Source organism: Gymnodraco acuticeps, unplaced genomic scaffold, assembly GCF_902827175.1.
Source record: "Gymnodraco acuticeps unplaced genomic scaffold, fGymAcu1.1, whole genome shotgun sequence".
Lineage (NCBI taxonomy): Eukaryota > Metazoa > Chordata > Actinopteri > Perciformes > Bathydraconidae > Gymnodraco > Gymnodraco acuticeps.
The window spans coordinates 2,391,345-2,406,279 of record NW_022990398.1 but is presented as its reverse complement, the minus strand read 5'-3'; the positions used below and the strand labels follow the sequence as shown (position 1 = coordinate 2,406,279).

General features: G+C 38.7%; 1 protein-coding gene across 1 annotated transcript in view; it reads right to left on the bottom strand.

The window, feature by feature from the left end:
• Window positions 1–6,288: 6,288 nt before the first annotated feature.
• Window positions 6,289–14,935, bottom strand: part of blmh (bleomycin hydrolase) — a 29,499-nt gene continuing 20,852 nt past the window's right edge. The window contains exons 10-12 of the mRNA XM_034224776.1: window positions 14,023–14,140; window positions 13,002–13,068; window positions 6,289–6,595 (exon numbers count right to left, since the gene is read on the bottom strand). Coding sequence (XP_034080667.1) covers window positions 6,447–6,595; window positions 13,002–13,068; window positions 14,023–14,140 — 334 coding nt within the window. The 3' untranslated portion in view covers window positions 6,289–6,446. The remainder of the gene's footprint in view (window positions 6,596–13,001; window positions 13,069–14,022; window positions 14,141–14,935) is intronic.

The window sequence follows — 14,935 nt, the reverse complement described above, 5'->3', positions numbered from 1 at the left end:
AGAACAAACTTTGTTTTTGTTTCCACATAAACTAGGAATGTAGTTCTCAGGTAGTTTACATTTATTGAGTATTTTTAATATAACAACTTTATTCTTCTAATATTATTCAGAAATGGGTCATATTATAGAATAATCAGTTATTATACTTTTGGTATTTAAAGTATGTGTTGATATATTTGTGTTCTTTACTGATGTATACATTTAAATGCAGGACCCTTATTTGTAACAGTATTTTGAGATGACAGTATTGCTACTTTGAAGTGAGTAACTCTCCCACCACTAAAGCTAGGTTTGTCAAAATGCCAGAGCATATATTTACACAAGACATGCCAGTGTTCAAAAGGCATCCTGGCATTGTGACATAAAACTAACAATGACAATGAAAACAGTACATCGTGAGACAAGAAGGAAACTTAAGTCAGATAATGTGAAAATGCACTTGGCATATTTATAATATACATAGAATTAGGCCATTTTGCCAGGGCTAAACTAATGACTTTACAATCATGTGATACTGGTGTCATTTATACACCGCGTCTGTAAGGAAAATATATTCTCCAGTCCACGTTTACCACCTTAATTATTTGACTAAGTACTGCAAATATTCCCCAAAGATCTCAGAGGCTGTTAGTACTTACTTTACCCAACAGATTTCTGAAAGGACAATTAAATAAATTAAATACTGATCATTTCATTCAAAAAGTGTCAGACACATACCCTGCGGGTGAGTTAGGATTATAGTTTGCATTGTGCTAATTATATTGGGATTTCTTGAGAAGATATTGGCTTTATGCCCACATTTTGTTCCCTCAAATAAAAAGTAGAAGCTGATTTGTGAAAATTGAACATAAAAAAAGCTTTTAAAAAGTTCAGACAAAAAAACATTTGATTGGTTTGAATCAAAATTACCCATAGACACTCGATGGATAGAGAAATTGTTAAGAAGTCATGACTTGTCTTCTCTGACTCTCTCTTGTACTGTATACAACACGTATATTTATCTTTCACCAAAAAGAGACTACATTTTTATTTAGTTTCTGTCAAAAACAACAATAATTTGGATTGGAGCCTAAAGTATATCTTGGCATTTTGAGCAAACATTCCAAAATATGACTTGCTTCACTTAAACTATTCGGATTTCAAAACCTTGTAATAAAACAGCTGGGGGATAAATGCCGAAAATAAGGTATTAATTAGACTTACTCAAAAGCTTGCACAGAAAACCTTTCACCTAGTAAATCAAACTATGTGTCTCTGGCTTCCAAACATACACATGTACTGTACATACCTTTCAGATATAGCAATCAGTATTAATGTATCATTTGAGTTAACAGTCATTTTAAAGAATGAACCAGCCTGAATTTGTTGACAGACAGTGAGTTGGTCTTACCTTGATATTTTGAGCATGACAGCTTGCGTTGTCCATGGAGCGTCTGGTCATCGAGTGTCCAAGAAGTCGCCTATCAACACTGTCTAAACCCAATCACACACATCACACATGCCTGGGCTTACAGCAGGCCGTATTCTGCTCTGCATGGCTTAAGACGCAAACACACACACTCAAGCATGCAGGCACCCACTCACACACACACTCTCACCCTAACACACATGCTGAGCTTTAGAAAAGGATCCCGCTCCTAATCCAAGACTTCTTGATGCATATTTATAAGAGGACCAAAGGAGAATAAGAAGGGAAGTCGGGCACATAAATTATGTTGCGAAATGTAGAAAACTTGTGAGGAGTAAGATTTACATTGTGAAGTGTGTGTGAGTGTAAGAGAGCGAGAGAGAGAGAGAAATAGAGAGAGATTACACAGTCCCAGCCTGTCTATGTCGTGGCCTAACCAACCCATTTACAGCCACTTGCTGGGCCAAAACGCACCATGACAGGTACAGTAGTGCAGTCAGTCTACTTAGCCTACATTGTATCTACGTGTGTGTGTGTGTGTGTGTGTGTGTGTGTACTGTGTACACGTGTGAGAGATTGAAGAGATATAAAATAGGGCAGTCTGGGACAGACAAATACAGTCCCTGTCATGCTGACATTAAATTATAATCACTGTGTCCTCTCTTGCTGTCTTAACCAAACACACACAGCATCCAGTCTAACCTTCTTGTTGAAAGCCAGGCTGTGTGAGTGTTGAACGTCATTCCAATCAGCATCAGCTGAAGTACTAGGTTAATCCTCATTGCAAAACATACAAATCCAAACACAGACACACATGCTACTGAGAAGGAGGAGAAAAAACAATGGAAGAGAATAATGAGACCAGGTGTGTGATAAACAGTCGTGTATAGTTCAACTGTGGGCTAATTCCTCATGTCTAACAAAAACATGGAAACTATCATAAGACTCATTTTGACGTCAGGACTTGTAAATCGTGTGTGTGTGTGTGTGTGTGTGTGTGTGTGTGTGTGTGTGTGTGTGTGTGTTCATAAATTCGAAATCCAGCTTTGCTCTGCATTCCATAGCCTACCTGATAGCAAATCCATGAGAGGTTGTTTGCTTTAGAGAATAAAACACATGTGAGGAACACTTTATATGCTGTTAAAGCCTATAGGCTACTGTTAAAACATAGCCTACAATGTATTAGGTACCTATACAGAATAGATTCACTGCAGGAATACCAGGAAGTGGTTACATCTGAATCCGATATAAAACCATCTTAAATCCACTTTAGCCAAGCAAAATCCTAATGTCCAAATATAAACAAAGACTTAGTGTTCACAGATATACGCGCTTATATCTCCCATGACACTACTAACATGAACATTTACAAAAAAGTAAGAAAACAGTGACCTGTCTGTTCCCTGACATTATGGTCACAAGCATATCTGTTTTCTATGGAAGCCCATTTCCGCCACTTGAACATAATTATGAGATAGAAAGTCATAATAATGAGATCAAAAGTCATAATTATGAGATAAGAAAGTCGAAATAATGAGATCAAAAGTCATAATTATGAGATAAGAAAGTCGAAATAATTAGATCAAAAGTCATAATTATGAGATAATAAAGTCATAATAATGAGATCAAAAGTCATAATTATGAGATAAGAAGTGCGCAAGCGCTGCAGTGGCGCTGTCTTCAAAGGTCCCTTCATCACCTTGCTGCTCTCCACCATGCAAACGGCATCTAGTCCTAAATAAGGTAACTATTACAGGTGACTTTTGTAAATGTTAGATGTTACATATAGCCTATATTGCAGCTAAACTACAACAATGCAGTTCATAGCTTTGACATTACCTGTTATGAACTATAATATGCCTATAGTTTTGTGGTAACGTTCACGCCACTAATGACAATAGTGTAGGTATACTGCTGCTGTGAGTTGCTAGCCTAACTCTAACCCGTGAACGACCACAAAACTATAGGCATATATATTATAGTTCATAACAGGTGACAGACTAGATGCCGTTTGCATGGTAGAGAGCAGCAAGGTGATGAAGGGACCTTTGAAGACAGCGCCACTGCAGCGCATGCGCACTTCTTATCTCATGACTTTTTATCTCATTATTTCGACTTTCTTATCTCATAATTATGACTTTTTATCTCATTATTATGACTTTTCATGGGGATTTTAATTTTTTTAAGTGGCGCAAATAGTTCCATAGTTTTCCTTGACAAAGTCATGGCAAATATTCGGTTGCAGGAATGGCTCACTTTTAATTAGCATTAGGGTTTTCTGACGAGAATTTCAGCCAAGTTTTATCATGCAAAACAAACGAAAAATTCATCGTGTGGGCTAAAAAGCTATTTACTGTATTGCACTTCGCCTAATTAACGGCATTTTAGGTTAGCTTGATGCAGATAACGTGACAAAATACACTCCATGTTTTTGATAAAAAAAATGAAACAAATGTGCAGAGAATATTATAGGCTACGAACCTCGATTTATCTTCAGGAAACCATTGTTGTTGATGAGTGTCGGTCTTCGTGTTTAATTTATTTGTTTTTTTCTGCAGAAAATGTTGTAGCCTATCCATTAACAGAGAAGTCGCCTCTTCTTTAGTCAATAGCTTCATGATATTGCATACGCATTTAAATAATTAACCACACAAATGCACACCTGTAAGCTCACTACAATTAGCTTGTTTTCCAAATGCGTCACTTAGCGTACAACGTTAAAAAAAAGTATGAAACTTTTTCTCAAGTAAATGAAAGTAGCTTATCATTTATAGCGATTGTATCATATATTCTATATTATAACATTGTTATTCCGGATATATTAACACATAACTTATGTTATATTAAGTTACTTTTCTAGTTGGAGCTGGTGCCGTTAGCTTTTTGAGCATAGGCTACTCACAGGACAGTAAGCTCAAATTTAACGTGTGATACAGTAGTACAATACATGTTTGATAACAGAATAAATGACTTAAGTTAATGTACTTAATTACCTTAAATGACTGTCAAGAGGAAAACAAACATGGAAACAAAATTAGACATGATAAATGTAATAATTGCCTATATTACTATTATTATTTTGAGATGTAAGACCTATCAAAGACTAACCGGCAATCATTTGTGAGATTTCTCAACCAAATACACTTGAAAATATTCTGCATCCAAAAAACAAATTACTCTTACCCAAAGTTTGACCTTGAGGCCCAGAACACATGTTCAAAGTTTCTTCTCAGAGCCTTCTCCCAGGTGAGCTGATGTGATTAATTGCTTTTGGAGGATTAAGTTTTGCACACAACCTGCCAATCATCTGAACAAGTGAGAAATATGCTCTCCACATGTTTTTTATCTCACTTTATCTCTTTTAAAAATAACCTGTCAATCGATCAATCTACACCTTTTGACTTTACAAAGGCACAGGTGAAATACAATATAAAATCATATCCTATTTACTCTTGAACACATTATGAAACACAGGATTTGCCAGCTAAGATTTACAGTGCACGCTCCTCTAAATCAAATCCAGATTAAAGTAAATACCATTCCTTTGAGGGGAGAATTTCTAGGAAAGAAATGATTGGGAAAGCTATCAATGAACACTTCAATCTCACAACATCATCTATCTAACTTCCGTAGCAAGTACATTTTTAAAAACTGCTTCACCCTATGATTCTCATACTATAAACTAAAGACGACATTTCCAAATCCTTTTTGAATCCTGTGAGAAAAGTAGCACAAGATATTCTGTTATGAATTTGTAGATATGTGAAAGGGATGGATGGATGAGGGAAAACTGGGAGAAAGCAAAAGTGTTAAAATGAGCCATTTCAGCTCAGCTAATGGGAAAGATAAGGTAGTGCCAGGCACCCTGAGTTCAGAGTGGGTAAACACAGAAGAGGTTGCGATTATAATGCGGGTTGATGAAGAGGACATAGGACTTAGTTGGTTTAAACTCTGTTTCCATGTTTTTTTAGGATTATTCTAAGACTATTTCGTATGGTGGGAATTTACAGAAAAGCTGTATATCACAAAATCCTGTCAGTTATTGAAACTCCCCTAAAAAAATAGGCCTGTCCGACCTGTAGATTACAACCTAAATCTTCCCAATTCACGCTGCAAACTGGTCCCCCTTAAGCCTGTGGTGCTGAATGGGCACTTTCAAAAACACGCTGCAGAGGGTGAATAGCAATAACTCAGCTGAAGGGCCTGCTGAGAGGACAGAGGTCATTTTTACCTTGACAGGAATGTTTTAAAGCAGGAAGAGTTGCAAAGTCACTGAGACATTATTTCAGTTTCTGTGCAGGAAGTGCTTGGATAGAGTATTATTGAAGTATGACCCTTTTCCTGCTTTTAACATTCCTAGATATCCAATCAGGGAGGATACAGGCAGAAGTTATGAAAACAATCTACATATAAGAAGCTTTTGCACGTAATGTTCACATGCATATCCCTCCTTCTTTCCTGGCTTACATTGTTTGCAGAAATACTGTTTTTTCAAGATCAATCAATCACTTCTGTTTTGCCCGTGTCCAGGATGTGAAAGGAACACAGGAATAAGTCAAAACAATGATTTTCAATCTATTTTAAAAACACTGAACCACACAGGTGTATCAATTAAAAAACAGGGTTGACTGCTTTTTATTGTATTTGTCGGTACAAACCTACCATATGTCCACAGCTCAGATTGCACTTATACTTAAATCTGCCTCTTGTTATTGAAGCCAACCTGTCTCAAATTGAAACACGTGTTTACGATGCAATAAACCCACTTCACCTTTTAAATGCTCAGGCCCAGATCCAGTGCTTTATGGTTTACCATCCACGAATATAAGAAACGTTGTGGGAGTGTAAACGTAAATGAAATAAAGACAAAACACAGGCAGTCCAGTAAAAAAAGAAAAGAAAATCTTTATTATTTTGTCTAGAAGAACAGGCTGTTGTGGAAGAAGGTATGGGAGAACTATTGGAGAGGTAAAGGCAGCCGAGGAATAGGGCGGAGTCAAATCGACCAGAGCTTGGGGCTGGAAACTGGATTTCTGTATTATGCCAAGGCTCCCATTGGGTCCCAGGCAGGAAGTACAACTGGCTCCTGTTGCATCACATCCAGGACTTCAGCGGAGAGGTACTTTTTGTCTACCACCACCTCGTACACATACTCGGAGAACCAATCATCCGTCATGATCAGGTAACCTGCAGAGAGAGACAGGGAACACAGCCAATGAGATTTATTTTTGACCTGAAAAGATGGGAGTAAAGCGTAGAACTGGGAAAACTGACAAATAAACCACAACTTGGAAATGAATCCAATTCAGGTGAAACTATATGGATACAAATGAGTTGGCTTTATCATCTTAATATGATACATGGGTGATGGGAACCGCAATTTACTACTTGACTTATTTGATCTACTACTATGTACCGACATAAATAAATCCAGGTGGATTGTATATATATTAACCAGGTAAATTGGAATAATATTACAAAATATAAACATCTGTTCAACACTTCACACAAACACATACATTTGTCCTTCATTTTTACACTTTAACCAAACCGATGCTGCTGAGATTGACAGAATGCTTACTTTGGAAAATAGATTTGTCTGTTTAGTTTTGTGAAATAAACATAAATCAGGACTTGGCGTGTCTCTCCTCCTCGTCAAAAACTTTTAACCAGTTTGTGACTGAATCACTAATAAGTTTGTTAAAGAAAACAAACATGTTAATCAGTTTTGGACTGCATGTGTTTAGATTATTATTAACATGGTGATTCAACTTGTCAGTCGGAATAAACAAGATCATGATTTTTTCTTTGTTAGAAAGTTTTTAAACAATGCAGGACAAGTGGCACTCCTCCAAATTTGAACATAGTCCCATGCAGAAAGATAACCTCATCTCAGATGCTTTGCATGTTACTAAAATGGACAGCTGTCCAGTCTTTAAACAAACGTTTGCTTTAAAGGATTCGAGAAAAGGCAAAGTAAATCGGCCAAGAAAATATTTAACTTGGAGATGTCAGCGATCAATCTGAACACCTCTGCAATAAAAGCAAATAAAGTTATTCCCAGAGAAATCTTTGTCCTACCAAGTTTACAAAGCTCCTTCCTAAGCCACTAAATATATTATAAAACAGTTCGAAGAAAACCCTTATCCCGATTATTTTTTAACAAGGAAATACCCTTACAAAGATCACATCATGCCACTTATTAAGCTGATCGTTGTTACTGCTGTTTCACTGAAAGAAGACAACATAACGCTGAAACAAACTTTGTCAATGCACGCACATTTTATTTGAATTGCTCTTTATCGCTAAACTCTATCGTTCCGACAGAAAAAAGGGTGGAGGACGCCAACAGTTCAAACTCCCCCACCCTAGAGTGCAGTATGCCTTCAACACTTCTGCTATCACCTCTGCATACCCACCCTGATAAAACTAAACAATGTCCGTCTCCGTCTGCCTCAGTGTGCGTGCGCGTGCGTGTGTGCGTGTGTGTGCTAGGGATGCCAGAAACTGACCATGAATATTGCGAATATTAATCGATTAAAAAAACACAGACAAATGGAATTCCGTTGTTTTAACCTGATCAGTTTGACCTGTCATCACAACGACGTGGTCTTGAAGTGAAGTTAGTAATGGCCGGCTGTGCTGCGTCTTTCTCTGTAGGCACTTCTTTGGCATGCTTCGCACTCAAATGCGAACGCATTGTTGATGTTGAGCTGTGGTAGACCAAAGTCTTTTCACAGAGCTTGCATTTTACTTCATTTGCACTTGTCAGTTCGAAGTAGATCCACGAGGAACTCTTCTTTGAACGTGCCGCTTTGTTCATCTTTAGTTGTGTTGTTCTCACTGTTCTGTATATCGCCAATAAATCAATCGCACGTGTGACGGAGAGAGGGGGGGGGGCGGTGTGTAGCAGGCTGCCCACTCTGCGCAGCCTACTGGCTTCCTCCAAGTTTACAGTAAAACTAACTGGTGGTGTGACCAATGGCCATTTACAATTATTAATACTATTATTAGCATTAGTCTATATGTTGGTTGAAACTTACTGTAGCCAGGAAAAAAAGAAAAACAAATAATAATACAAATATATATAAATTACATTTTAAAAATAATTTTCGATTATGGAGACTGTAACGAATATTCGAAAAATCGCTGGCATCCCTAGTGTGTGCAGCCATATCAAGGCAATGTAGCTGAATCTGGGTTCTCATGAACTCCAACCTTGGACTTACATGGACAGAAGACATGTTGGGATAACATAATCTCTTTTTGGAAGAGGATGTAGCCCCATGCTGAAATGATTAATTAAAATCACAGATGTCTACGTGTGTGTCTTCTGCTTAGATAACAAAAACGTAAAGTGTTGTGAAAACAGACCGGATCAAATCTCGTGCAGAACCGAGGAACATAGAAAGCTGGATGAGAACTGGCAACCATTTTAGAGTGATTATGGTGAAGTTATTTTGTTATTGTGTTTCTCTAATGCCACTTTCTAAGTCTCTTTACTTTTCCCCTCGTCATGTTTTCAAAGTTGAGCAAGCGAGATATCCCTCCTACTGTCAAGTTGACTTATCGAAGACGTCAGGGCGACCGCAAGAACGTGCCACGGTTCAAAACAATGTATTGGGGATGGCGTGTCTGGGTGTGTTGTGTATATGTGCTCTTCCAAGTATGCAAATCTTAGATGGCACGTTGCCTGGTTCTCACTGTGGTATCCTTGTGTGTGTGTTTGTGTGTGTGGATGTGAGCTTACTGGAACCCGCGTGTTGGGTGGCATGGTGGTGTGTGTGAAGGTTGGGTGTCCTTATTTGTTTTTAGGGATAGGCTAACTGTCCTGTCTCAGAACAGACATATGTACTGTAAGCTAAAGAAGTGTGGAACAGTTATCTGGCTGTGAGCGAACGAGCAGTGATTTAGACATATAGAAAAATACATGTCTTATTCTTTGAGTTTAAAGAAGTTAGCTGAACAGCTCAATGCTTGAAAATGTTCCTGACTATGTGAAACTACCACTTTCTTTTTCCCTTTAGCAAAGTGTAAACTGGATCGATGGAAAGGACATGATGACGTACCACAATTCCTCGAAGCATCAACATTTATATTTTGCACAATTTGGCCATTAAATAACATCCACTGTGGCTGCGTCATTTTACACCGCTGAGAAATCTGAGAGGTGCGTTTGTATTTTGGACAATAATCCCTACTTGATTTGTATGCCTTGAGTATGTCATCGTCATTTGATGTTGATTAAACGGTTTGCTCGTCACGCAAGGTATCACATGACATGAAAGGGAGCAAGGTCATTGGACAGACAAATTAAAAAATAATTTAGGTTGCTAGGTTACTTTGAAGACTGCGTGAACCAGTCATTGGGGCCCCAAAATAAAATATATATAAAACAAAAATGAAAAAAATAAAATAAAATGATATATATACATTTTTTTTTTTTTTTGCATGGGCCTCTGGACGGCTGTGGGCCCCGGTGCAATGCACCGGCGATAGTTACGCCACTGGGGTGACGTCACTTTTAGCCGAACTGCATTTTGGGAAGCAACGTGGAGCGTTGCTGGCGTCAAAAGTTGAACAATGTTCAACTTTTGACGCCTCGACGGAGGCGTCAGCCAATGAAATCCCGTTTATGCAAATCTGCCAGTACAAGCGCTAGCCAATCAAACCGCGTGGATGCTGGGAGAGACTACGCAGGTCATTTCCTCATATTCAAAAAAATGGAGGGAAAATTCATTATAGCGGTAGTGAATCACCCGGTGCTGTATGATCAGTCTCTGTTCATCTACCGGGATACAAACCGGAGGAGCGAGGCATGGAGGGAGGAGGCAGAGACAGTGGATGAAACTGGTAGGTTTTCGCCTGTTTGGGGATTTTATATCCAGTTTACTTCGTTTTAACATTGCTATTGCTTTGCATGTCGGGGGCGGGAGATTCATGTGATTGGTTGTTGGTCGCAAAAAATCCCCAAGCTTCAGATACGCCCACCTCCAAGCGTCAACGCACGCCGCTGTGTGGACGGGCCGTGATAATACATGTATTATTATTAGTAGTAGGCATTAAGATATATTGTATGGGCAACATGAATGTTTTTCTAAAATGCCAACCAATATAATACATTTATTCAGGATGTAGACCAACTGACACTAATTGGTATCCTTTAAAGCGTAGCATGGCCAAAATCAAAGATTAATATAGAAAGGATGGAGAATAGAACATAAAGTCAATCAAAGGTCAACACACACGGTTTAAAGACTGTGGTCATCCCTTGTAGTTTGATATATTCCCTCATTTATTGATTTAGACTAGAGAGGTTGGCCGTGTCCACACAACACAAGATGTATCTGTGAAATCATTTTGACACTTTTGACAGCACTGAGGAGAGGGTGGTCTTTTCTAAATATAAGAATAGAGCTGGATAATAAGAAACGGTGGGGAACAGTATACCCGCAGAGTTGTGGTAAGACTACAAAAAAGGCGTTTCTCATTTCATGGGAAGTGATACGAGTCTTTAAAATGAGCAGAGGTGACAGAAAGGCAACCGTGGTTTGGGTGCAAAATAAAGGCAATGGATAAGAAGAATACTGAAAAGTTAATGAAGCTTATCTTCATAAGAGTTTGTTATGTCCGCTACCAAGGAAATCCTTCCATCCACATTAACATCATCTTCTTGTATTTACTCAACAATGGAAGAATCATGTTCATGGAAAATCATAGTTTCTCTCTTTCCACGTCAAACTCATTCAGAGCTCAAGCTAAACCCGTGACAACTGTTAAGAAATCCACCTAAGGACCTGCACGTTTTAACAGGTTAAATGTAAGACTTTTTAATACCACATAGAATGCAGTTTAATACCCATTTGCTTTTTGCGGTTACGCTGGGAAAAGTATTAAAGAAATCCTAGAAAGTACACAACTGTATTGACATGTTTAAACAATGCAGGAGCGAAACATAACCAGGGTTTTTAATTTATTAATAGTCCATTGTCACACAAAGCGAAAAATAAATGTATTTTGACACGTTTTTTTTGTTGAAGCCGACATATTAGACAATTGAATGTAATACTTCAAAGACCTGCAGAACCCATTTCAAATGGAAGAAACAACAACCTTGAGCTGTGGAGTTAGCAAGGGGATAAACAAGGAAGAAATGGAAACCTTTCGTGAGAAGCTGAGGGTTAGGAGGCATATGAAAAGGCCTGAAGAGAGATGTTAAGCCTTTAGAAACCTTATAAACACACCCTTTACTTTACCCTACAACTCTATTTTCTCCTTTCCAAAATCATCTCCACATCTACCTGGCTTTGACATTTCTACCTGCAGTATTTCATTTCTGTTACATCTCTCTGTGTTCTACTCTCCTTCCTTTTCTCCATTCACTTCTTTTTCCCCTCAGCTTTTGTCAAACAAACAAGCCTCCGGATTCCCATGTGAACTCCACGTCTCAAACTTTTGTTCTGAAAAACGTTATTAATTTGGCTGGAGGTGCTGGCCCTGCCTATCTGCTGGTGTTTATGGAATAAGATATGCGTGAAATACATTTGATTTGACTGAGGGGTTTTCACATGTTTTCCCAACAGTCACTACGGTTTGTGGGGTCAAGCAAATATTGTGAGTAAGTGTGTGTCCCTCTGTGTGTATACGCATCGCTGTATGTGTGTGTTGCCAGACGATGCATGACTGACCTGAAATACTCTCCTATAATTTGCAGAGGAATGTGGAGCGCAGAGATGGAGAGGAGAGGGTGAGAGGAAGATGGGAAACAGAGATGAAAGGAGAGAGGGAATAACAGCAGTAGACAGTTACGTCTGGGACAGTGATGCGGTCTACCTGCTGTGTTTTGGGTCCTGTTGCATAAAGACAAACCATCCCTATTAACTCAACAACATTTTCCACGAGACTGTCTTGGTTTGTAAAAAACGTTTTGACTTTGCGGTTGAAAAACAAACAAAAAACAACTCCGTCAGCTGACCACTAAAAAAACAGGTTCAAACGTTTCCAGTTAACAAAACAAGTGTTATGTCTTATTACATGGATTCGGTTAGTTTTCTTGCTACAGTTTTAGCTAGCAATGTGATCACCAAGCCAAAACAAACTAATTGAACTTTATATTTTCTATTGAATTTGGAGGAATATCATTATGTTTTGTTCTGACCTTATAATATTATGCAGCTTGACCCATAGGCAAGGAGGTTAAATAACTATATTAAGAGCCTATGTGTGTGTGTCTGTGAGTCTTTACGAAACAGGACACAGCCAATTACAAGTTCATAAAGCAGCAACACATGGGAACCTCTCAGTCTAATCCTGTTCATAATTCAATAGGCACAAACAGGAAGATGATGATTTATCACGAGAGACACAGCGGTGCGAGAAAGATGTGATGGGTAGGCGGGAGGAGTACGTTGCAAAAGCATGAATACAATAATGGGACCTGATCCACATGAAAGCAACTATCTTTTTGCGTTTTTAGCCAGCTATGTCACAGTGAGTTGACAGTTCAAAATACATTTTGATGGTGATTCAATACAGGTTGGAAAGGACCCAAAGAAGATTTGTGTATTAATGGTATATGCATCTCTGAACTTACCTTTGTTTCCACGATCATCGCCCCAGGAGTTTTCCACCCTCCACTTCTCAAAGCCCTCTTTCCCATCCTGAAAGAGAGCAGACGATGATGGGTGGATAAGAGGGAGAAAATGTGACTTGAGGAAAGAAAGTGTGCTAACAGCTGGGGTTACTTACAAGGGGGGAAATTGACATCACTTTGAAAAACTGCAGCCGATTAAAGCAGCGTAAACACGGCTTTGATGCAATAAACCCTGCTAAATGTGTATATTCCTGTCTGACTGCTTGTATACGTTCCTTATGTTTGCATACTGGAGAGTCATCTACCTGTGCAGTATGTGTGTGTTCATTTCATTTCATCGTTTATTTGGCAGGGACAATGCACAGTGATGAACACTTAAAACATTCAAATGTGTCAAGCGTAACAGTGCCAGATTTAGCTTTGGGCTAATTTCCATCCGCAGTCCCTCACATAAAACATTTAAGAAGTTTACATTTTACAAACATAGCAAAAACAAAATACATGATGTGCAAAAAGTGCAAAAGAGCAAGAGCAGCATACACAAGTATTTACCACATTACAATATAGCAGCTACGACATGTTAAGTGCAAGAGAAGATATACAGTAAGAGCTACCTACAGTGCAAGAGGAGATACCCCTGTGTTAAAGTGCATTTAGCGGTGATTACACGTCTGTCTGTTTCTCAACCATTCTTTGAGTTGACCTTTAAAGCTATTGAGAGTGGGACAATCCCGTATCTCAGTTGGGAGGCTATTCCACAAAGAGCTGCCTTTAACGGAGAGGACATTTTGTCCAAAAGTGGTCCGTCTACGGTGGACTTCACAGTCTCCTCTGGTTTCTGACCTAGTGCAGCGTCCAGTGTCTTTTTTGTGGATGAATTCCCCTAAGGGGGGGGGGGGGGGGGGGGGCAGTCCATGTAAACATTTATTAAAAAAAACACATACTTTTAAAAGACTTCAAATTGTCAAAACTTAAGAAATTGTGTTTTTCAAGGATGGTACAGTGGTGGTATGAAGCGTACCTTGTCTGTGACAGCAGTGAGGACCATAGCGTGGGTCATGAGAGAGTCTCCATAGATCAAACGCTCCGCTTTAGAGAGGTTCTTCACCGACACTCCAAACACCAGCTCGTGGTTGAACCTGCGCGCACAAATGCATGAACATAAGTGATTACAAACTCCCCCTGATGAAAACAACGACAAAGCCCTTCATTCTGATCATTTCAATAGAAAAGGCAGTTCGTAAGTCTTTTCTTTCGTTGTAGGGGCTGCCAACAACGTATGATGCCCATGAATAAATCTTGTATTCCAGCTTTTCATTCCTCTCTAATGACATGACTGTAGGAAAGAAGCTGCATTAAGCCTCATCATCTTTCCATTCATAGTCTATGTATGGCTCATTAAAAGATCTGTGTGAAGGATGAGCTTCAGCAGAGATTGTTCCAGACGTTCGGCACCATGCTGGTTCAGTTTGCCGGGCAAAGTTAACCCAGGCACCAGAAGACACAGAAGCTTCTACACGTGAAGGGCGAAGATAAGCAACCGCTCCGCTGTGGAGAGAATAACACCTCGGGAATGCACATTGACATAAGCCTGTCAAACGTTAAATATTCACTATTTAGGATATTGTATTCTTCTTTTGGGTGAACTACTTGCTCAGAAAACACACGATTATCGTGGCCAAAAGCATTCACAATGAGAATACTATCACAATATATTGAGATAATAAATATATACATTTATAAATAATAATTTAAGAATAATATTTTAAGTCAAATCTTTGACTATCGTGTGTTTTGTCTCATTTTTGGCACGTTAATAGCAATTAATATACAAATGTGTGCGTCATGGGATTGGTGGAAGGAGACATAACGAGAATGGACAGAAATAAAAAGGATTAAAGAGGTTATTAATTATTTAAATAATATTATTATGT